The sequence below is a fragment of the Cuculus canorus genome, chromosome 2 (genome assembly GCF_017976375.1).
Source record: "Cuculus canorus isolate bCucCan1 chromosome 2, bCucCan1.pri, whole genome shotgun sequence".
In the NCBI taxonomy this organism is placed as follows: Eukaryota; Metazoa; Chordata; class Aves; order Cuculiformes; family Cuculidae; genus Cuculus; species Cuculus canorus.
The window spans coordinates 59,304,008-59,329,531 of record NC_071402.1 but is presented as its reverse complement, the minus strand read 5'-3'; the positions used below and the strand labels follow the sequence as shown (position 1 = coordinate 59,329,531).

The following is a 25,524-nucleotide window of genomic DNA, read 5'->3' as shown; positions in this document are numbered from 1 at the left end:
CTAGGAAGTTAGATCTATTGGGTGTGATGTGCACAGATGGCACGAACAGATTCAGGAAATCCAACACATTTTTCTCCTGCCAAATTTACCGTGTGTGGTCAGACCAATGATGCACAGCATCTGCAATACAACTTCTGCATTTCCCAATGCCAGGGCATCACTGCACAAGTCTTATAAGGTGATCTACATAATGGACTTGGGTCCAAGATCCCTAGATTTGCAGTAATTAAATTTTTTAATCCATTCAAGACTTGTCCCTTGAAAATGACTGCTCCCAATTATCTATAAACAGGACCTTTGTATGCCACTCAAATATAATTATTTTTGAGTGGAAGGGAAGAAGAGGTATAAATACCTTAGCTTAAAACAACAATAATGTTTTTGTTTGCTTCTTTTGTCTGAAATAAAGTATAATGATAGCACACAGATGCTTATGACCTTAACACAAAGCATTGTGAAAATAGTACTGATAAATCAGTTTTTCTCTCTCTGGAGACTATTTACAGCATATTTATATTCGAATAATAACTATCTGTTATTATCTGGCATAATGAAAGATAATTCATGGGTGACTACTGCATAAAATGTCTCCGAAAGGGTAAATCTGTTTGGAAATCTAATTTTTTTTAAAATGTAATTTAAATAACAAAGACTACAAATAAGAAATCAGCTACAGAACCACATAATTTCAACGATAAAAATTTTGAGTGAAAGGTTATATTTAACTTGGGCTATATCAGAAAATGCCACCATATCGGGTGTGACATTTCTAAATATCAATTTAGCTGATTTTATGAAACATAGCTTCTATTTCTCTAGTGTTAGACTGAAAAAACACTCTAGTGCACAAGAAAATCCTTAGCCCAGCAGTGTTGTTTAAGAATAAGAAAAATGGTAAGTTTTATAATTCTGTCCACAGTTGAGAGATGGATGTGAAATACTCCGACCTGCATACACATCCAAACTGGACTTCATCAGCCTACCCTTACTAATCAAAAACTACAGTTTAGTAGTTTATGTAGAGAGCACTTATATTTCAGAGAATGAATATCAGAATTTATAGAAATTCTTGTGTTAGAAGAAATATACACTATGTAGAGTAAGAGACTGCACAGTATCTATTTCAGTGTTCATAAACAGTAACTGTCAACCATTTCTTGTTAATGATTCTACTATGACATTGATTTACTGCTTGGAACTGTAAGGAAGTGAATTCACATCAATGTACCTGAGTTTTGGAACATGCTGTGAATTAGATGATTCACACTTTTTCTATGATTGTCCATGACCACAAAATACTTATATTTATATTTATATTTATATTTATATTTATAGTTATAGTTATAGTTACATAGTTATATAACTATATATATAGTTATATTTACATAGATATACATTTACATTTATATAGAATATAAACACACTATATGTACTACTTAGGAGTATGTAATAAGGCTATATTTTTTCTATTGCTTTCTCTGTATCAAGTGTTTTAGGTTAAAAAAACCCCTAAGCTTTGTACTTCCCAAGTCACACCAATGAAAAGATATGAAGGCTTTTTTTCACCTTCTGTTTAGGAACAATCCTAACAAGAAAAAGTATATTTGAAATATAATGTGCCTTTCCAACACGTCAGCTAACAACTCTTTCATTCTCATAAAATAGCTCATTTGCAGTTTAGAAAATGCTTTCAAGACAAACAGATTTACAGCATTTTTTAACCCCAGACTTCTTTGTTTATTTGGGGTTTTTTTTTTTTGAGAGTATTGAACAAACACAAGTGCAAATGTGCTAAAATACTTAATTTATTTCTACTTTTTAAAACTTACACTAGTTACTTTTAATCTAAATTTTTTTTTTACCTAATCATCTTATTGATATTTCAGATAACAAGTATAACACTGGAATGAAGCCAGCAATCACAACTTTTGCCGTATACATACTCATTAAGGATTCACTTCTAAATTAAATTTATTACTGAAAAGGAATTTAACACTGTAATCATCTAAATAAAACATTCAGCTATGTTACCTCAGAGTATAATACTGAATGCAAGATGAGGAAAAAGATGCTAAGATGAGTTTAAAATTTGCAGCTGTATGAAACAATGAAAGAAAATTGGCTTTTCATTCCAATTTAAATCGCAAATTTCTATGGCAATGGAACAATTATTTTTGACAATATGATTCCTTTTGTTTTAGTAAACAGCAAGCATTCAATTTTCAATGTCAAGTGTAAGTATTTTACTTTTTTTCCTTAAAAAGCCCATCTATTCATAATCATACTTCAGTACAATTTTTTCTTACTCCAACAAACCCACTGTATTTTGTTCACACTTGATAAACTATTTCTATAAAGATTATTTGAAATATTTTATAACACAACACAGTATCTCAGAGGTGTTACTTCAGTCATATAATCATGAATAGTAAGAAAAAAGCGTAACTTTCATGGTGTTGCTTCTATATTATTCAAAGAATCTGCCTTGCCACCTCTTTCACAGCTGAAAACAAAGACTGTCCACAATCCAACATTAGATTAAGACATATTATAACCCTAAAAACTTTAAACTAGAACATATCTGAGTGCTGTGTCAGATGTTTATTATTTCACTTCATTTTATTTTTGAGATCTGCATTCAGTGCAATGAGACATTCTTTCCGTATAAACAATGTTTAAAACCCTAAATAGTATTCCCTCTCTTACAGGAAAAAGAGAGCTATTTATACATTATGGTTTAAGGGAAAGTGATAATATGTGGCCTGCAGTTTTATATAAGTATACAAATAAAACCCCCCATACAGTAGGTATAGAGTTATACATGTATATTTACATCTTGTCATTTAAAACATGTAATGCTAATATTGGTATGTGAAAGTGGCATTATTACTAACATATGAACTTGGAGGAATTGAGACAGCACAGACATTTAAACATATGAAAAATTTTTAAGAAAATGCATCCTTCTTACTGCCTATTCTTAAAGCTTATATCAATAAAAAGAGCAATACCGAGAATTCCAGGAGAGTTTCAGAGTGTCCACAGAACTCTTCAAATAATCAATATCTTATTTCAAATAAAGGGAATCATGAAACTATAGATAATCTCACTATCAAAACTGAGGGGTTCAGGGTTTTTTTTATGTTCTATACATTGCTAAATAATATGTTTATTCTTGTGTCCTTTGCTAAAGAATGCTGTAATTTTTATTAGCATGCTATGGGAAGAATAAATCTGTAGGTACAGGATAAATCTGTTTGTACAGATTTATATATATATTATTTAGCTCTCAAACTCTAGTTATGCACAGAGGCAGCAGCTATGACAGAAATTTAGTGGGTTAGGTCTTTTTCAGAGCCCTAATATGAAGTCTTCATCTAACAGAGCTAACAGTATTGTTGTAATTACTTGTATCCTTATGAATATCCGCCAATTTTGCCAATACATAAAACTTCCAAATAAAAAGAGAAAGTACAGAGCCTATCATACAAAGGTTGATAGTCTAAGACCAAGTTAGCAAATACCTTCCTATTTTCTTCACCTTTAATAAACCGATCAGATAACCAAATATTTCCTGGTTTTTTTTTTTGTTTGTTTTTTTTTTTAGTAACTGCATTCAGAGTCCATACTGGTGGATTCAGGTGTATTGATAAGATACAAGTTTCAAAGCCATTTCTTTTAAGAAGAAGTACGAAAGTTGGAGAACCTTGACAGTATGGTCTATTATACAGCAGTATAACTAAATAACTAGTGCAAGCAAGATAGCACAGTTACACAAACTTACAAAACCTCAATGAGAGGAAAAAAAAAATCCACTAATTAAATCTTGCTGTCACAAATTTCAGTGTTCATTATTATATACACCAATATAAGAACAGAACTGAAATAAAATGCTGAAGTTTCTTCATGCAGTATAAAATAATAAAAAGGCTTTCATGAATTGAAACATAACACTACGTTTATGTTCCAAGTATTGATAAAAAGCTATACAATTCCTTCTATTCTACCAGTAACACTTGTCACAGTCCAGCTATTGACCTTAAAAGTCCAGTTTTGGACTTAACAATCATTGTATCTTCTTTAACTAGGAAAAAACCTAAATGTAGAAGTCAAAAGTCCATCATTACCTCTACAAATTAATTTACACCTGAAACTAGTTTCAAATCTTTACTGCCAAAACTTTAAAGGACATCTTTAAAGGCAAAAAAATAACCCACAAGTTGGGATGCAGATGCAATACCCATCAAGAATCTGGCGAAGATTTAGATTAGACATTAGGAAGAATTTCTTCATGATGAGGATGGTGAGACACTGGCACAGGTTGCCCAGGGAAGTTATGGATGCCCCCTCCCTGGAAGTGTTCAAGGCCACATTGGATGGGGCCTTAAGCAGCCCAGTGTGGTGGGAGGTGCCACGGGAGAGGGGTTTGAACTAGATGATCCCTTCCAACCCAAACCATTCTATGATTCTATGATTCCAATTCTAAGATAAACCTTTGTTTTCTGAATAGTTCAAAGTAGGAAAAATAAGAGTCCAGTTGTATAAATTAAGCATAGAGAATGGAAATAAAATTCCTTGATTCCAAATACTGACTGTTTGTTCTTAAAAATTATTTATTATGTTTCAGGTTAATGTTGTTTTCAGATCTGTGGGATTAAATTATTTCTTTGAGGGGCTTGGCAGTCTTGGAATCAAGCATCAAAACCCTTCCTACCCATGAAAGCAAAAGACCAAAAATTGCCTGCTTATGTTGTGCTAGGACTCACACGATATTTCTTATATGCCCATGAGTATGAAAAGCTATGCAACGGAAGAGAAACAAAAATAAGATAAACATAATCATCATAGTAGTAGCTTAGTTGTTGAACTGTTCCGGCTGGATAGGAACTGAACACTTCAATCACATTTGCAATGATTTGTTATATGTGGAAGATCAGCAACGTAACACTTTTAAGAGGATCTACCATAGAACAGATAATAGCTTAGATATCCTATTTCTCAAGTTATTTAATTCTAGAACTTTATGTTCTTTCTCTATCTTTTCACAGCACATTTTCCTCCAAACTTCAGATTTATGATATTTTATTGATATTTTCTAAATTATAAAGATTATTCTTGTATGTGAAAACAAGAGAATTTCTTTATTAGATTTAAGAAGTCTCAATAATGCCAATGGAAAAAAGTTTACTGTCAATACAACCATCAGTTTCTGAAACAAACAGAAGGATCAATAGCTTTCTTCACCTAATCACTTCAGCCAGATTGATTTTTTAGAAGGCAGACTGTTATGTATGTGTGAGTACCGTGACCTTTCAGATTTTATCAACAATATTCTTCATGTAAATTGATCCATCTTATACCACTGAAGCCAGGGATGCAGAACTGCCAAAAGCATTCACTTCCACTTAGATAGCTGGAAATATAAATTCTCACAAAAAAAAACCCCTCGCTTCTTTAATCACGATATTTGACTTTTATAAGTGATGTGATGAGATTTGAATGATTAAGACAATTCAGAACTGCAGATTCCTTTACACATTGTAATCATAGAAGAAAACCTCAAGACTGCGAATGTAGATCAACCAATCTAAATTTATTTATTTAGTTCTAGGCCACTAGACTTGACAAAAGGTATTTCCACCTAACTGTACAAAAGACTATTACAGTCTCTTCCACTTGCAGGTCAGCAATCACCAGTGTTGACCTTCAAGGGGACATAGGAGGTGTTAGTTAATATTTTGGTGAATTAGACTAGGCTGGGTTGAACCTCTCCCTATTCCACTGCTTTGTAGCTTCTCGGCCTAATGCCAATACAGTCATTTGCTGCTAAATGAGGAACATCACAACTCTAAGGGCATCCTCCCCTTCCTGAGATTTGACAGTCTGGTGTTAGGACCAATTTAGAGGTGGTGAAGCTGAGGGCACACCACTGGTCTCTTTTTAGAAAGGATCTTCAGTAAAGCTCGTTCAGAAAGCTCTGCCAGAAGTGAAAAGCAAGGACTGCTCCTTCTTGCCGTCAGGGATTTTATGCTGAGGCTCTTCCATGAGCCTTGTTTGAGCTCCAGCCTCAGTTGCATCAGAGTTACTATGGACTTGCTTGATGATTTGGACTTTCAGCGGGCCCTGGATGCCACCAGCAGACCTACTCTGCTTTGCTTGCTCTGGTGCTCTGGGACTGAGTAAGGCTTTTGCCTCTACTGGCCTTGGTCCTGTGCTCAGCTCCTGGCTCTCCTTCCCTTAGGGAACAGGGATCCCTCTGACATATTAGGGTAGAAGCAAATACACTGATTTTGACATTTATACCTAAATTACAGTAGTACAACTTAAAAGGAATGTATTCCAGACATTCACAGCCTTAACCTATCTATACAACAGTGGCAAAAAAAAACCCGGTCTCCATGGATTTATCACCTGTTGCAAACACTACAATGACAGAAAAAATATTTTCGAGGCAGCTTGTGGAAAGATTTCTACAACTTGCTCAGACAAAATATACAATAGCATGTTAAATATAGCACAATATTTGGCACTAAAGAGGCTGAGATGTATAAAATACAACAATCACCACAAATATTCCAGTTAGAAACTAGATAAAACAGTTCCTGTGAAATGGTTTCTTGATTGATACTTCTGACTGTAGACAAAAAAAAATTAAGATTATTTATTTTCTTTTGTGATTGTGTTATATGACAACATTCACACTCAAAAAAAAAAAAAAAGCAATTTCTTCCACAATGTTTCTGAATTAAGAAGGACTGAGGTAGGGTACACCATTGTCTTTTAAGGAATGACCTTTATCATCATCAAGTATTAAATAAAAATCTGGTCAAATCATCTTAAGAAAAAAAAAAAACCAAAAAAAATATTTTTTTAGTTCAGATAAAGAAAACGCTTTAGCTATCTTACATCAACTGTCATTTTTCTTCCTCACAAAACATCTGAAACAGAGAAAGACAGAGAGGTCAATATCCCTAAATTGATAAAAGCAAAGCATACAGGAAGTGATGGGGTCAGACAAGAGGTGTTTGGCTCCATAAATCAACACTTACACCACTTGGGAACTATCTGGCTCCAACACATACAAATTATAAGGATTTTTTTAAGCAATCTCTTGACAAAATAACTTCATCTAGTAACAAAATAAAAGCTGTTATTTCTATTATCTCTTTTGGCACAAGACTTACTTTTTTATGTAATTGTGAAGCTGTGGGGTGTTCTGGTTTGTTTTTTTAATAAGGATTCAGTGAAGAAATATATACTCTTAAGAACATGGAAATAAAAATGGCAGTATAATGGAAAGATGATTCTCTGTAAGAAAAAAATGAACCAGAATTACATAGACTAAGTGACTCCAACACTAACTCAAAAGAACAAAAAGGCAAGTGTTGACCAAAATAAGACACTTCTAATTATATTACTTTTTCCATATACTGGGATAAAATGCACAAAAATAATAATAATAAAAAGGAATGAAAACTGTCATGTGGTTTTACACAAAGATGTCTTCTACACAAACTTGGATAAAAGGATTAAAAAGTGAGACAGCAGTTCAGAGAGAACTGAGCCCATGGTCTCCTGAATGAACATAATATCCCAAAATAGCTGTCCTGAAAGCAATGAAGTATGGATAGCACAGCAAGGAAAAGCACAAAATATTTCAAACACCTACTGCTGGCTATTTAAAGAAGTGAAATTTCCAGAGTTGATAAGAAATATCACAAAGGTCATACGGCAGTCCTGTTGACAGGGAGAGCACGGGACGAACTATACCTCGGGCTCACCAAGGGCTTCAGATATCCCCCTAAGAGCCCCCTAAACTCAGTTCCAGATACTTCCAGAGGGAACACTCAAAGTCTACAGGGAATTCCTCCCCCTTGGGACCTCAATCTATAAATAACACTCGTAAGACAAGAGTTAGGCAGTGCTCTGCCATCCTGGGAGCTTGACGGCAGTGCTGGAGCCCAGGTTCTTGCACTACTCCCTCTCTCTCCTCCCTTTCTGTCCTTCTTTCTTTTCCCTTACCACAGATTTAGTAAGACAATAACTATCTTATTCCTAAGATTGTCTGTACAAATAAATCCCTTTTTAAATCATTTGGTGTTGTTTTGCCTTCATTTAGCCCAGTGGGTACTGAACTCATAAATTTTACAGGGTGGCCCTGAGTCTCACCCCAGTGACCCCTGGATGATCCAGCTTGGGACACAACATGGGACCAAAGTACATACAGAGCGGGTGGTTCCAGCAAACCTAGGAGTGCCCCTTTTTGACTTTTGCACATTGCACACCACACAGAGAGTTATGCTTACACCACTTGAGACTTCAGCAGACAGGACCAAGGTAAATACGCAGCAGGTGGCTCCAGCGAGTGAACACGTACCCCTTATCATCTCTCTTTTCAACATGCACACTCTCTCACTCTGTTGAGTTTCTCTCCTGCTTAGTCATTCATGCTAACAAACAAGTTCAATTCAGCTAAGTCTTGAATAAGACTCACCTATGCTAAGTGATATGAGTTGCAATTTAAATTATCTCAGAGCACCTATACAATTAATTATAACATTCTATAAGTAATTTTTTTTAAAAAAAATTATTTTATTTTCCTTAGGAGGAAGTATGTCAACAAGTGAATTTGGAAGTCTGCTGCTTCAAAGAAGGCACAAGACAGAAGTTAATGAGAAGAACTCATTTCAAATACTCAGAAGCTGTATGAAGTACCTCACCAACTGAGACAAGGTTACACATATTCCACATAGAGCTAAAGTCTCCACCTAATTGAAAAGATTAATCACTGAACCTGTCAGATTTGACAGGCTGAATTCAAAGGAATGAAACTTGACCTCATCATCAACAAACGTTGATGTATGCATCCCCCTTTACTAACTGACAACTTACTCATGAGACACAAAAGAAAAAAAAATGGAAAATTCCTGACCCTTTATCAACAACAGTAATGTAAAAAAAGTATTTCAAGAATTAATAAAATAGTGGGGAAAAAATCAGAATTAAAGAAGATCTCAATTTTATTTTTATTGTAGATCTTGGGGAATAGCCTGAAAATGCATTGAAGTCTAAGAATAGGGTAGAAAAAAGTTAATCTAAATTTCTTATATATATATTCTGGGATGGAGTCTACTGTATTTATTTCAGTACATGATGAGGGATGATGTGATTGAGAGCTGCCCTGCAGAGTAGGACTTGGGGGTGCTGGTCAATGAGAAGCTCAATGTGAGTTGGCAATGTGTGCTTGCAGCCCAGAAAGCCAACTGTATCCTGGGCCGCATCAAAAGAATCATGGCCAGCAGGTCAAGGGAGGTGATTCTGCCTCTCTATTCCTCTCTTGTGAGACCTCATCTGGAATACTGTGTCCAGTTCTGGAATCCTCAATGTGAGAAGGATACGGAGCTGTTGGAAAGGGTCCAGAGTAGGACTACAAAGATGATCGGAGGGCTTGGAGCACTTTCCCTACAAGGACAGGCTGAGACAGTTGGGGTGGTTCAGCCTGAAGAAGAGAAGGCTCAGAGGAGACCTTATAGTGACCTTCCAGTACCTGAAGGGGGCCTACAGGAAAGCTGGAGAGGGACTATTCATAAAGGCTTGTGGGGATAGGATGAGGGGGAATGGGTATAAACTGGAGAGGGGCAGATTTAGACTGGACATTAGGAAGAATTTCCTCACTATGAGAGTGGTGAGACACTGGCACAGGTTGCCCAGGGAAGTTGTGGCTGCCCCATCCCTGGAGGTGTTCATGGCCAGGTTGGATGGGGCCTTGGGCAGCCTGATCTAGTGGGATTTCCCTGCCCATGGCAGGGGGGTTGGAACTAGATGGTCTTTAAGGTCTCTTCCAACCCTAACTATTCTATGATTCTATGACTCTATGATTCTATGATTCTATGATTCTATGATTCTATTTAGTAAAGGGAATGATACAAAATACTGTATCACTTGTTATAATATCAACTTGGATTGGAAAAAAAAAATAAAGTGAACTGGCATATAGGATCCTGGGGTGGATGGTGTAAAGAAAGAGGGAGCTGAATTCATTTTCTATTTCAATATCATAAAATCTGCAGGTGTATATTTAAAGCAAACAACATAAATACTACATTTCTACGTATAAAAAAAATGAAGGGAAAAAACTACTGATACTGATTTCATAAATGTCGTTAGAAAGAAAATACAAAATACAGCTTCCTGAACTGTAACAACTTTCTCATTGTTATAAATATGTAATTTACTGCTTAGTGAAAATCTTGAGTGGAGATACTGTATTACATAAAAATCTATAAATGAAAGTATGACAGTAAAATAGGTGTTGTTCTGCCACATACCCTTCAAGATACGCAGACTACCATGAATAGCCTCCAGTGACTTTTAAACATAAGACAACACAGAGAAATTAATTTTAAAAAGAAGGAAATATTCTCACTAGTATAGGCAATACTTTATAAACTCCCATGAAAAATTACAGGTTTTATCACTTTGGTCTCTTCACTGAGGTTAGATGACTGAAGAGATCTCCTCCAACTAGACCTATTATTCTACGATTTGATTATATCACTTAGTAAACTATCATATTAAGATATTCAGGCTGTTAAACCAATTTCAAGAAAGCTACAGAACAATACTAAATATATACTCTTTAGTGAAATCAAGATCTTGTCCTAATTAAGAAAAAATACAACATGGAATAGCTGATTATACACACACATTAGCAAAACCTACAGCTTTTCTACTTTTTAACATGGCTATAAAAAGTGTAATTCAAAATTTTTATACAATCTTTGAAAATTTTATTACTATAATTTACCAGCCCATTCGAGAAGTCAGAAAATAAGAGATAAAATATTTATCTTAAATGAAAAAATTGAAGCATATTAATGCACTTAAGGTTATGCCACTACCTTCATGCAAATTAAAGATTAATTTTTAAATCTAGTCTGTGACCTTCAGCTCCTTGTCAGGAATTCTGAATTAAATATTTTAGAAACTGGAAACAATTTGATGAGGAAAGTGCAGAGTCCTGAGTGTTGATCCATGACAGACAGTTTGTAATCCAGTTATTGTTTGTTTATTATTATCAAATACCAGCTTAATTCACTAGAGGAACTGAACACATCTGTAAAAAATTTTTTATGGATTTGAAATAAGCATTTCACCAGAAAAGGATTTAAGAAAAAATTGTATGAAACCAGCTGAATTCCAAGTGTTAATTATGACCAAGTATATTGTTTTTTAAAAATCTGCTAAAGGGGAAATTGTGCATCCAGTAGTTTTACTATCACAATAACCAGCATAAGTGGTTTGCATTGAAGCAAAGATAATTCTCCATTGGATGAACAGTGCTAGGTGAAATATCAAAGCATTTAACAATAATACTGTAACTACGTCTTCTCTTGAGGTTTGTTCTGATGAAGAGTGAAAAATAGATTAAAAACTCAGTTCAAAAAACACAAAATCCAGGCATGAAACACATGGGAACTAGTATAAGCCCTTACTATTCAAACTGCTCTCACATCATGTGGGAGAATTAAAAAATTGATTCTCTGTACTGTGGTGCCTCCTTGAAACACTTCTGACAGATCCCACGCATCGAAATAGCAGGTAGACAGATCACTCTCTACTGTGATCCCCACTGATGAGGAAGCAATTTGCATCTTCTTTTGTATTTGGCTATATTTACACCAGTAAGTTGGCACAGCAGAAATGCTGAAGTAGACTATAGTAGTAGATGCTGAGGTCTATGCACAAACACAAGAGGCTAGTTTTTGCCTGTGGTTCTTAAAGCACGTGCAACATGAGGCCAACATAAAAAACTGTCATTGGTCCAGTCCTGTCCACCCTCTTAGGGTTTGGAGCCAGAACCATGAATATGTGAAGCAGAGATTCCCACAAGATTTCTTTCAGAAAGAATTAAATGTGCATAAAATAATTCTGAAATAAAGCAATACTAATTCAAGGTGGGATGATGAGAGGATCAGCCTTAAAGCCACGTTATTTCTTTGAATCAAAACGCTAAGGTATGTTAATGCAGCTGCAGCATTTATCCCCTTATCTTATTCCATTTATTTTTTTTCGACCACTTCTTAAATTTTAATTCATGATTGTACTTGCAAATACTGTTCTAGTTAATAATTTGTGTTAAGTTTTTATGGAGCTTAGAGTCTGTCTCTCATTAAAAATGTTCTGCTGTGATGGGTTAACCTTGGCTGACTGCCAGGTGCTCACCAAGCTGCTCTCACTCCCCTACCTCAGCAGGACCAGGAGAAAAAAACCTCATGGGTCAAGATAAAGGCAGTTGAATGAAAAAAAAACCCTGGAAACAAATTAAAAAAACAAAAAACAAACAAACAAAAAAAAAACAAACAAAAAAACAACAAAAAAAACCCCAAAAAACTAAACAAAACAAAATAATCCAACAACCCATAAACAAGGATGCATTCTCCACTTCCCAACATCGGATAATGTCCAGCCACTTCTTGGGAAGCAAGACCTCAGTATACACAGAAGTTGCTTCTGAAGATAAACACCAAAAAACAAATACCCTCCACACCCAGTTCTCTCAGTTTTTATTGCTGAGCACAACATTATATGGTTTGTAATATCCCTTTGACCTGTTTGGGTCAGTTGTTCTGGTTGTTTCCCATCTAACTTCTTCTCACTCCCAGCATACTGGCCTTTGCAGGAGAGCTTGGATTCTTCCAGTTTTGGTGCTGTGCAGGCATAGCTTAACAACAGCAAAATTATTGGTCCATTATCAACCCTGTTCCTGCCACAAGTGCAAAGCAAAGCACTGCATGGGATGCTATGAGGAAAGTTAACTCCGCCCCAGCCGGAACTAGCACATCTACATTCAAGTAAATAGTAAACGGTTAGAAAAATAAAAATGAATAAACTTTAAAATGATCTCTGAGAAGAATAAAATACAGTATAAACTTTTAGTATAATCTTTTTAGCTGCCTGGACCGAATATTTTATATTCTTTTTTCTTAGCAAATGAGAAAAGCATTTAATATTTCAGTTACCAAAACTGTAACTGAAATTTTGCTTTTATTAATATATGTAATATATGTAATATATGTGCTTCATATACCATATAAAATGTATGCTACTAAGATGTGATATGATCCAACAGCATCTCATCTAAAGAGGTCTGATGTATACAGTCATCTGTAAAAAGCAGGCTGTTCTTAACTGGAGAGTAAAAATAGCTGTTAATATTTTTCCTGGAATTATGAAGAAATAGAGTCTTATGATGCTGCAAGTTGAAACCCAGTATTTGTAGTTCCCTTTCTTGGGAGTCAGCTATGTAGCTGTCATTTCCATGAATTTGCAGTGTTTTTCCCCTTCAGTTAATATACTCAGTACTTCAATCACTTTCAACTGTATGCCATACATTTGCATACCAAGAGAGATCACAGTATATGTTCTTTCCTAGTCTATGTACAGAAAAAAGAAAAATGTTTTGAAATTTTAGTTAGTTTGATTTTTCTAGATCTTAAAAACAGAAGCATTGAGTTTTCATTTCTTATTCAACTTAAAAAATAGATTTAGAGAGCAGTTTTTAGTCTCATAGCCTTTACTGATGTTTTAAAGTTAGAAAACATGTAATTCATATTGTAACTATTCCTATATCAAAATTTTGTATCCATAAAATTTAGTTTACGTAGTGATACTATGAAATTGACAATATATCACTGCTGCTGAGTTGCTAGTTTCTGCCATATAAGAATGCCATAATCAAGTATCTCATTTTATAAGTAGGAGAAATATCCCGTCACATCTTTTGTCTGAGGCAAAGAAGAAAGTGGATATTGCCCCTGTGTTTTAAAAATATGAAGAAAATCAATCTAATTGAAGCTGCTTTCATAAAAATTATTTTCACCTTTGAAATATGACAAAGACACCCTGTTCACCTCTGACATCGTGGTGGAATGGTCTTTGTTGGTTTCAAGATGCCTCCCTTGCTGCTCTCTCATACCCTCTCCTCTGCAGGATAGGGCGTGAAAATTAGAAAAATGAACTTGGCTTGGGAAAAATTAAATTTATTGCCAATTAAAAATAGAGTTGGGTGATAAGAAGCAAAGATAAAACTAAAAATATCTTCCTTCCCTCTCACTCTTCTTCCAGGCTCGACTTCAGTCCTTTACTCTTAATTCCTCTAGGTCCTCCCTCTATGCATAAGTTCATGACAACTTCTCTCTGCTTCTCCTTTTCCTCTCATATTTTTTTCCTTGCTCCTCCCTATCACACACTGCTGCTGAGCATTTTTAGCGTATCTTAAGTGTGTTTCACATAGATGTCAACAACTCAGCTTTGTCCATTTCTGGGTTCCTTTTGGAGCCAGCTGGAGTCAGTTGTCTGGCATGGGGCAGCTCCTGATCTCTTCTCACAGAGGCCACCCCTGCAGCCCCCCTGCTATGAAAATCTTGCTATGTAAACCAAATACAGACAATTTTTCAAATTATTTGCATAGAAAATGTGTGCTTCCTACTTTTTGAATAATCAAGCCTAAAATATTGATGATTTTAAAACTATCTTGCTCATTAATGTTAAGCTAGAATTGTTTCATCTTAAAAAATAATGCCCGTTATTCCATCTTTAAAATCTATGGATTTTTTTCCTAAAAATAGTTTAATCTTACTATATTAAAAATGGAAATTAAACTTAAAAATAAATTAGTTAATGCATCCACAAGCTCCACAGTCCAGCATTCTGCACTTAGGTTCTGCACAAGTCTGTACATTTCTGTACAAAATATATCCAATGAATCAAATTTAACAACCAGATATTTACTGTAATAATTACAGATAATAAAATCCCCAGTTATTAATTTATTAATTAATGTTAATAAATTAATGCATAAGTTTGTTTCAAGGTCATATTCACAGATGAAATAGAAAATATCTTTCTATAAACAGCATGTTTGGAGCAGTCATCCATACCATCAACATGGTTTTTTTCCTTCATTTTCTCATTTCCTACACAAACCAGTTAGGTCCATTTAATATTTGTTGATGTGGTATTTGTCAAATAACACAGCTAATAATTTAAATTACATTCTCCATTCCAAGAAATACAACTGATAAAACCACATAGTAACAATGTCTGGTCTCAATTGTTTCATCAGTTCTGCTGATATTGTACACATAAGTTAGTCTTTCAAAAATTACATATGGAAACATACTACTAGCTAAGGATAATGTTAAGGACTCACACTTTTTGCAAAACATAATTAATATTAAGTTTTTTTGTTCAGAACTTCAATCCACATGATTTAATATCATAAGCGGCAAGATATGACACAAATTCTATATTCTGTGGAGGTATACATATTAAAGAGCAAGATAATTGCATGTCAGCATGAGGTCATTTAGACAAGGACATGAGGACTTCAATTCTGTATTTTGATTCCATGTATAATTTACTAAAACTAGTATTAAAGAAAAAAATTGCCATTGTTTTATTATACTTTTTTAAAGTATGAATCAGATATACATAAAATACTAACATCGTATATTTTTCTAAACAACTGTGCTAGATCTTTTACAAAAATCATATCACAAGTATAGGTTTGGGAGTAGCTAGGGTGTTAGGGAACTATGTTTTGCTTTGGAATTTATCCCATAACACATTACCCATATCCTTTGTGTCTACTTGCTAAATGAAGGCCTAATCATTCAGATTAAGACGCACACAGGTCTTTTAATTCTTGCACATGATCCCCTTTGTTAACCTAAACATCTTACTATTACCTATATTTTACAGAAATCATCTTTCCGTACTCTTTTAACCCTGCCTATAATATGATACTTTTATTGAACTCAAGCTGCCATCCAAGAAAAAAAGGCTCCTGATTCAGAAGTCAAAGCCATTCATCTCAGGTTATAGATAGTATTACAGCAGACTAGGTAGAGATAGTCTCAGAAATTAGAAAGATTCAACAGTGACATTAGGATGTCTCTAAATAGGAATGGGCAAGTTCCTCCGAAGATATAAATTAAGTTAGTTTGGAATCCTTGAAAAAGTCACACTCCCTCCTTCCTTAACTCCTATTTTTCATTTAACGGCAGCAGCGAGATTAAGAAAACATGCTAACTAACCTACAGACCACTATCTTTTCCACATATTGCTGGCCAAGTCTGCAATACCATGCCAGATTTGTAGATGAATTCATTGCTAGAGGGATTTTTCTCTCAAGGCTTTTTCTATCTCACTAACTTTTTGCTGCTGTGAATAGAGTTCATCATGGCATTAAGGGTTCACCACAGTCCTTCTTTCCTCTAGTACTGTTGACCTTCTATTTTACTCGTATTGTCAGCTGGTGTTTTATGTCACAAAAGGCAGTTTGTGGTGGTGCTGTTTGCTCTGCCTCCAGCCAGAGGCCAGGAGCCCTAGACACAGGGAGCAAGCGTGCTTAGAAAGCAATGGCAGGCTCTAGGAAGGAGTCCTGGATGGAAATGCTGCTGAAGACTACAAGATTGCTCAGCATTGGCAATGATGCACCACAGGGCATAGTTCCCAGCCTCAAATGGAGTAGCTACTCCTGATGCAGCATATGCCTCAATTTACTGCCCTGGAGGGAAAACATTCCATCAAGATCATACTGTTTCCCCCCCAAGACTTGGACAAACAGAGGCAGCATCTTTGCCTGTAGATGGCATGTTCCAATCAAGAAGTTCTGTCACTGAGCTGAAGGAATGGGCTGACAGGAACTGTGTGAAATTCAGAAATTACAAAGTCCTGCATCTGGGAAGGAAGTGCCTCTTGCAAAAACAGAAGGGTTGTAGTTTTTCTAAAGCAGGTGTTTCGTGAAGACTGGCTGTGCATCAGTCTGCTGGTGATGTGTGACTGCTTTTGTATGACTTCTTTTTATTTTTCCCTTCCCCCTTCTGCCCTCCACTTATTAAACTGTCTTTATCGAACCCACAACTCTGCCCTGCCAATTGTCTCCCTCACCCCACGGGTGGCAAATGAATGAGGACTGAGTGGGAACTTACCTGCTAGCTGGTGTCAACCCATCCCAAACATGCTGCATAGAGAGATTGTGCAGTCCTGGAGGTTTTAGAGACCCCACTGGACAAAGCCTTGAGCAACCTCATCTGACCTCAGATCTGACCTTGCTTTGAGCAGGGGGTTGAATTGAAAATCTCATGAGGTCCATTCCAGCATGACTTGTTATGTGATTCCATGAATTGCAGTTCTTGTAAATCAGAGATACAAATAGCTGCAAACAAACTAGTTCCCAACCTAGTCTTTGTATGATAAGTGCTACCAATCCACCAGATGATGGATTACTGTGTTTCAACAGATATAAATATTTAATTTTTAATTTTCTCCTTTAAACTTATAATCAAGACAACGTTACTCTAAAAATTATCAGCTATGAAAAGGCAAGCACTGCAGGGACATTCCCTTTTATGATAAGGAAACAAAGATGACTAAATTCCATCTTTGCCTTTTAACTTTCATAAAAAATTGTGAAGTTGTGTCAGTTAGAGGTGTGTTATTGACAGAGCTCATCACAGGCATCTAATATGCTATAATATGCTATGCAAGTAACATTTAAAAAAAAAAGAAAAAAATTAGCACAGCCATGTAACTGAACGATAATTGAAATACAATAACAAGACTCAGCAGATGAGTATCTTTCTGATCACATCTCCAACCTCAAATTACATGCATTACACAGAAATCATGAAAAAGCTAATATAATATGGTATGATATAGTGTGATGTGATTGGTATGGTATGGTATGGTATGATAAATACTAGTAAAAGAAAATCCAAACCAGATGTTTGCTATGTAAGATATTTTATAAAGGTAAGCTATACACATGAATTGCAACTTGAAGTACCTGAGTCATCACAGAAATATAGAATACTCATATAATTGCATTTAAAAGCAGACCTTGAGCAGCTCCTCTCTCTCATAATCTCTCCCAAGAGAATTTGCCCACTGCAACTATACCCCAAATCTAGTCCTTGTTACTCAGACAGCCATTATTCAACAGAAAATGCGCATAAGTGACATTAAAATATTTCTTAATTAGGCAGATAAGGATCTTATTTTTTCTCACTGCCTAGCTTGTAAGATCGAGTATGTACATTTACTGATTGGTTGGCTTGGGTTTTTTTTGCTTTCTCTTACACAACTTTCAGAGTCTCAATGAAAGTGTGAGCCTTCTGGGTTACTACTTAGTTACGGGCACAGAAAACCATGAAGTAAAGGAAATACCAAAAGCTAAAAGTTTCTGAATAATTTATCACATCATTTCTAGCAGTACAATAGGTTTTAAAATATCTTTAGACGAATGAAAAATAAGAACTGAGGCTCTTCTTTCAGTTCCCTCTTCCCTGAAAAGAGATTCAATATTCAGCAACATAGAGAAAGTATTTGCCTCCCAGAGTTTTTTGCCTTGACCTTCATCAGGACTCTATAGCTACCAGGGCTTATTTAATCGCTTCTATCCCTCCCAGTCTTCACTTTTGCACCTCTGTCTTGTCAAACTTGTCATTTTCCCCTGCTCCTTTTAAAAATTAAAAGATATTTCTTTCTGTTTCTGTACTCTACAGAAATTCAAAGTCATCGAGTTCTAACTGTCCGTGTTTGAGAAGCAGACACAGCTGTTCTGTCTTGCACAATCCTTATTTTAAGGACATACTTGGACATTATGAAACAATGATTTTTTGGGGGAAAGCTCCCCAGGTGACGAAATTAAGCAATGAACATACCTTATCTTTAACCAGAGGCTTACTTTGTACATTTTGATGATCACAATTAGATGTAGTTAGTGTTGCTTTATTTTTCATCTCCAGAAATTCTTGAATTTCTTTTACATGCAACTTCAGTCGTCTGTTCTCTTCTTCCAAATTTTGCTTTTCTCTCTTTCCCCATTCAGAGGTATTCTCAAACTGCAGTCTTTCCAGCTGTGGAGGCTTAGGGTGGGAAGAACAACAGAAAGAGAGAAAAAGGAAGATATGATTTAATATGATTTAAAAAACCCGTCTTTTACCAGGGAGGCTAATGGCCTCAACTTGGAGTAAGATGAGCATCTTGTAAATCAGACCAAGATATGTTTTCCACATTTCATAAAGTTAAATACTTGAATTTGAAAAGAAAAAAAGCAAGAAAGTAATATTTTTCATTAATTGTACCTTTACATAAGTACAGCATAGGCAATGTCTTAGTATAATAACTGGAGATGAAATCTTACTTCTTTTCCTGCTATTTATGTGACAATAGTATTAAAAATAATAAAATAATATGATTTAAAGGACATTAAGACATATTTTTATCTGATATTATCAAAGTTGACTTTTTATTCCCAAAAAGATGAAAAAAAATCACATTTTTAGTTATAGTCTGTTTACTCATTAAAAATACTATAATGAATATTCATTATAGTGAAGAAGGTCTGTGTCTTCAGTACTAGACAAGGTGCCTTTTTTCTCTGCAGGCTTCATCTTCTCATGTTGAAGAACAAGAAAAGACAAACAGCAGTGCTGGTGTTTCAGACAGTTTCTGGGTATAAATCAGATTCTGACCAGAAGTTTACCCATTTGAAAATGAGGTTCATAATGTTTGAAGGCTCACATTATTTAGGTGTGGACACTTTATGAACTAAAGTTGATTCTAAGTACTGAAATATAATCCTTGGAATAAACAAGAGATCAAAGACAAAAGAACTAGGACATTGAAAGAAAATGCTTCATTAACAAATGAATTAGAGACATCTCCAAATGCCATTTCTAAGCTATTCATGTACCTTATGGTAATCACCATTGTATGAAATCCAGCAAGTGCTGGATTCTCTGCACCTGAGACAGGATAATCTTGGTTATACATACGAATGGGGGGATGAGAGGCTGGAGAACACACCCACGAAAAGAGATCTTGGGGTCTCAGCTGATGGCAAGTTGAATGTGAATCAACAATGTGTCCCGGCAGACAAACGGGCTAATCGTGTCCTAGGGTGCATCAAGCATAGTATAGCTGGGGGGTTGAAACAGGTAGTCGTCCCACTTTACACCGCATTGGTGTAGCACCACCTTGGCCACTGTGTGCAGTTTTGGCCATCTCAGTATAAAGACATCAAAGTATTAACGTCTGTCCAGAGGAGAGTAACCAAAATAGTGAAAGGTCTAGAGGGCAAGACTTTCGAGGAGCAGCTGAGGTCACTTGGTTTGTTCCGCTTGGACAAGAGAAGGCTGAGAGGTGACCTCATAACAGTCTACAACTTCCTCGAATGGGAGGTGCTGATCTCTCTCTTGTCACCAGCAACGAGGACAAGAGGAAATGGAATGAAGCTTCATCAGGGGAAGTTCAGATTGGTCGTTAAGGAAAGGTTCTTCCCTGAGAGAGTTGTTGATGAACGGAACAGGTTCCCCAGGAAAGTGGTCACATCACTGTCTCTTCTGTCTCTTCTCCCTCACAGCGTCTATTTTGATACTTACATAATTGCATGATCCCTGTTAAAGCCCCACTGTCTCAGATTCCCTCTGGTTTAGTGTAAAATTAAGTAAATAAAAAATTCTGTTTCCCCACTACTCCCTCAAAATAGATTTTACTTTTGATGGAGTAGAACAGTAAATTTGCCAGGTAAGCTATGACCTAGTTGAGTTAGGATGTAAAACTTAAGGGAAATAGTTGGTTTTCTCCTGAAATCTATTTCCACCAAATGAAAATAAAGACAAAAAATCTGCTTAGTTATACCTGCAGGAGAGAGAAGTCTGCACTTGAAAAAAGGTTATTTAATTTTTACAATAAAAGTACTTGCCAGTACCCAAAGCTTGGTAGCAACTTGATTGATTGAAAGGTCTCCTGTCAGAAACTGAAAATGCATCTTAAATAAGCAATACACTGCAGGGGCTAAATAATTGCATTTAATGATTAAGAGGCTTACTAAAAGTATGTTTCATTTTGCAGCTAAACTGAGTGAATCCGAATGAAACAAGATCCACTGAAAGGCATCTACAATGTCTTCAAGACAGACTAGCCCCATAAAGCTGTGGTCCTTAATTCTACAGCCCAACTTATAAGAGTCTGAAATATAGTATCTTAAAATATATTACTCATTTTTAGTAATAAATAAATAAATCACTAAACAGGTAAACAAATAGATTCTGCCAAAAGGGTTCAGAGTCCTTGTAATTTTGATTGTATCTCTTTAGTCTTTCTCTAATAGCTGGCTATAAGTATAGCAATAAACCCTAAGCAAAACAGCGTGTTGTAAACAGAAAGCATTTTTTAAATGCAAACACAATATCGGGGTTTTTTTTCTGAAATAAATAAGCTTTATGATATGCCATTGCCAATTCATTAGTTTGCACAATAAGAAGCTGCAGACTAACAAAGAATTTATACAATGCACCTATGTACTTACCGTTAAACTAATATGAAGATGAGTTTTCCAGGAGACTAAGTGGCAACAAAAGAAGACATCAATCACATTCACGCTATGTGGAAACATCATATATCTCATGTCCTTTATTTTAGTGAATGTATCCAGGGGAAAAAGGATGATAATACATGTTCTAGTAGCTACATAACAATAAAGATTTTTTTCCAGGCAAAATTACTGATGAATCTTCCTACATAAGAAAACAGTTCTATCAAGATATTAGTTAAACAGTAAACAATTTGTAGGCTGTCTTGGAAACTGAGGGGCTCTCACCAATGCTCTAAAGAGAACAAACACATAAATGCTTTATTCATTTTTATAGCCAGGCAATATATAAACATATCCCTATGTCCTGATCAATTCAGTTAAAAATGCACATGAGAAATAAACCATCTATTCTATTATCTTTCAGAACAGAATTCAGCAACCTGTAGTTCAAGTTGCAAACCTCTCACATAACCAGTCCACAAAAACATCCACCATTTTTTCCTACCATTCAAGTTTGTTTCAGCTGTGAGAAGTCACAGGTAAAACTGATTCATTGGTCACATATAGATAAAAAAAGTACACTTGATTATTATGAGCACAAATGAATATTCCATATGCAAATTTACATAATGAAAAATAATAAAAACTAAACATGACTGTCTTTACTCATTTTGCAAAATAAAACAGAATATCAGCATCATCTCAGTGGTCATTTTTGCTGCAGCTTTGTCTCATATTTGCTAATATTACCTCTCCCCTCTTGTCTGGGAAGCTCTAATGTTGTACACTTGTTTGCAATCAAAAAGGTAGCCAGTCATATATTTGCATACCTCAGAATAAAATATATGTGTAAGAACCTTTCTGATTTTTATCATCAATATTGATATTGCATGAATTTCTAAGTAGACTAGATGAAATAATCACTGCGAGAACATTCCCCAGGTTGAAGTTGAAATATTCTGTTTTCAGTCTTTTGAGTTTCTGGGCACTTTGTCAGGGATTGTTGGGGGACTCTCTGAGGAACTTGTGAGTACCTTCTGCCACTATATAAGGAGCCATTGAAGTAACTGTTCCTTCACTATCAGGCCCTGCTTGCTGTTTGCTGCATCTTAGATAGAATGAATGCCTCTGCAAGAAAAATGCAAATCTAGGCTTCTGAATTAGAAAATAATCTGTATGGGATGTTTGAGTTCTGTTCCTCCCACATTTTTACAAATTTGCTATAAAGTTGGGTTTTTTTAAAATCTAGTTTAATAATATCACTCAGTTACACACATCCTGTCTGTTAAGATATTGGGAAACATCCTGAAATTTTCCTCCTTCCCCCCATAAGATGAATGTGATACCTAAGACCTATTTACCTACTGAAAAAAATAATTTTAATTAAATTACCAGTAACAAATGGTCGAGTCATTTGTTCCTTTGAATTTTATACTGTAAATATTAGAAGAAAATACTCATATTGTCTTATTTTATATATATCACACCAACACATAGATCTATAATTTTATGCAGACACATCAGCTGGACATCTAGCCACATTAAAAATTTTATTACTTGAAGAAAAAGCAGATGATATCTTACAAATGGTAATTCCCCATCTCATCCTTTTCATTCTGCAAATAGCATTGTAGAATCACAGAATGGTTGAGATTGGAAGGGACCTCAGGAGGTTACCTGGTCTAAGACCCCTGGCTCAATGATACCACTGCAATTGTTTACCACATGGTTATATTGCTGACTTGTTTTCAAATTCTATTTAATATTCTCTATATTTTTCTTCACTCTGCCCGGACAACATTACTAGGCTTTCACTTTTGCCCAACCCTAAGCTTATTTTCCAGCTCTGGCTGGGACTAAGACTCCCACTTCTGGTCCACCCTACAAAGGCAGTACAGATCTCTTGGTTGTGCTAAGATTCCTAGGGTGACCTAATTCCAGTCCCACTCCAAGAGCACCTCTAAGCTTTCTCTTTTGCTCAACCCTAACCTGAGCTTCTGTTTCAGACTGGGACAACGAACATCATGTCCAGAACTTCTGTGAGTATCACTTGCAACCTCACCTGCTCTGTTTCTCAATTCAGACACTGTTCAGATATATTACCCTCCTATTTCTATGGCTTTGTTGTATTTTAGAAGTAAGGTTTATGCTATAAAATATACTAACAACTACATTAAATATCATATTTGTCTTACTCATTTTTGCCAAAAGGATGCTACACTAGTTTATTTCAGTAACTTGACTTTACAAATATTCTACATGACTTAAGAACATCCCCTTTTGCTATCGTCTTACAGGCTGTACAACATCAACTTCCCATTTGGGATCCATTCTAGCTTACTTCTTTATACTAGCCACTTCCAAAGTTTTCCTACTTCCTTGAAACAGTCTGTAAGTGAAATACTTCTCATTCTATCTTGTACAAATCTGAAGAGTGTGACCTTCAGAGTTATTCCTAACTACAAAACCCAAAGTTGAAGCCTCGGTTCTCATGACCGAAAAGAGCACTCACTCAAGACAATAATTCCTATCTGCATGAATAGAAAACACTTCAAATAAAATTCAGCAACTATATATCCATAACTTTAATATTTGGCATACTTTAAGCATTCTTCCCATAATCAGAAACAGTGACTGAATCTAAACTCCTTTAGACCTACAGAGTAACTTTTTGTAACATCCTTTTTAATCCAAGTTCTTGAAATTATCATTTTTTTTTTTCTTATGCTTGGCAAAATACTGGTGCCTACATAAGCATGATAATCACGACATTAGGTAAAAATGGCATGTACAACATGCCCATTTGCTTTAGTCCTATATGCAAGTGATACTTGAAATGGTACTATTATGACCTATTTTTTAAACTGCATTTCATTTTTTTGCCTAAAGCTGAACATAATAATTATAGTTCCAACCAAGACTAATATAAGTGAATATTATACAGTAATTTAAGTGAATTTAAAGTGTTCTCCAATCTCAGTCAAGAAAAGAATTCACAAGTATATTGCTTGAAATTTATGAAGGCCACACATCAACCAAAACTGTCAAAACTTGACAAGCCACCACTCATCTGGAGAACCAGAGCTCTAATGTGCTAAGAAATGCATAGTTGATTTTGCTACTATGCATGGAGAGGTTGGATTTTTAATCCAGGGAATAAACAAGCAAAAAATCCCCATATTAACTTACAATCAACTGATCTGGGAAATGCATTTGAAATTAATTTCTGGGTTTTTTAAAAAAAGTCACACTTTAGTCTTTATGTTTCACTACTGAGCAAAGGAAAACTGGAGCTTTTGATACTCTTACCAAAAGGGTTTGTTTGTTTTAGAAACAGTAGCTTGCTTTTCTTGCAGTTGATTGGACTACAGCAGAACACAGCAGGGGTGACAGTGGTAGTAGATTAAACAAACTGTCTTAAATGACCTAAGTAAACGGCAAAGATCAGTTTAGGCATAGGGACTAAAGCAATTATTTATCCTAATTTAGTTTTAAATCTCAGAGGGCAGCTGGTTTGGAGCATTCTTAAGCAAAAAGATCTGAAGCAAGTATGTGCTTTCATCACTTAATTTGCCGTAGTGACACCTTAACTTTATGGCAAAAAAAAAAATCCCAACTTTTCATTAGTTACCCAGTGTGCTGAAAGGTTCAATAGTCGACATTTTTGTTTCTATTTTGAAGGAAGGTATAATAGGCCTCTACTAAAAAACTTTTCTTTTTTAAATGACACTGGAAATCTTTTATTAAACTCTGCTTATTTCCCTTTTCATCTAAGTATTATTACAACGGCAAGCTGAAGTTGCCCAGTTTAAGAGATTTTTATGATCTGAAATTAGTTCAGTCCTGGTTCTGGTGTTAACAGAGAGAGAGGAATGGGAGGGATGTGGCTTTTCAGGGATTTTTCCCTCCCAACCATAATGCAACCCACTTCTTCCCAAAATAGGAAAACAGACTACACCCTTAGAAAGCTAAGTCTGCCTAATGCCAATCTTCTTCAATACCAAGATAAAGAACAGTATGTGTGTCTATCAATAGAAATACATATATACACATACAGACTGTAGGAGAACCAAAACCAAGCTGCTGTTCTATGTGAAAGGATAATTGATCAAATTCTTTGTCTTAACGCTCAAAAC

The 25,524-nt window shown here is 35.4% G+C and overlaps 1 protein-coding gene across 2 annotated transcripts in view; it reads right to left on the bottom strand.

Moving 5' to 3' along the window:
* The window catches only part of CCDC102B (coiled-coil domain containing 102B), a 147,125-nt gene that overhangs the window by 91,223 nt on the left and 30,378 nt on the right, over nucleotides 1-25,524 (bottom strand). For both annotated transcript variants that reach the window (XM_054059031.1, XM_054059032.1), the window contains one exon: nucleotides 18,732-18,935. In XM_054059031.1, the coding sequence (XP_053915006.1) occupies nucleotides 18,732-18,935 (204 nt within the window). The remainder of the gene's footprint in view (nucleotides 1-18,731; nucleotides 18,936-25,524) is intronic.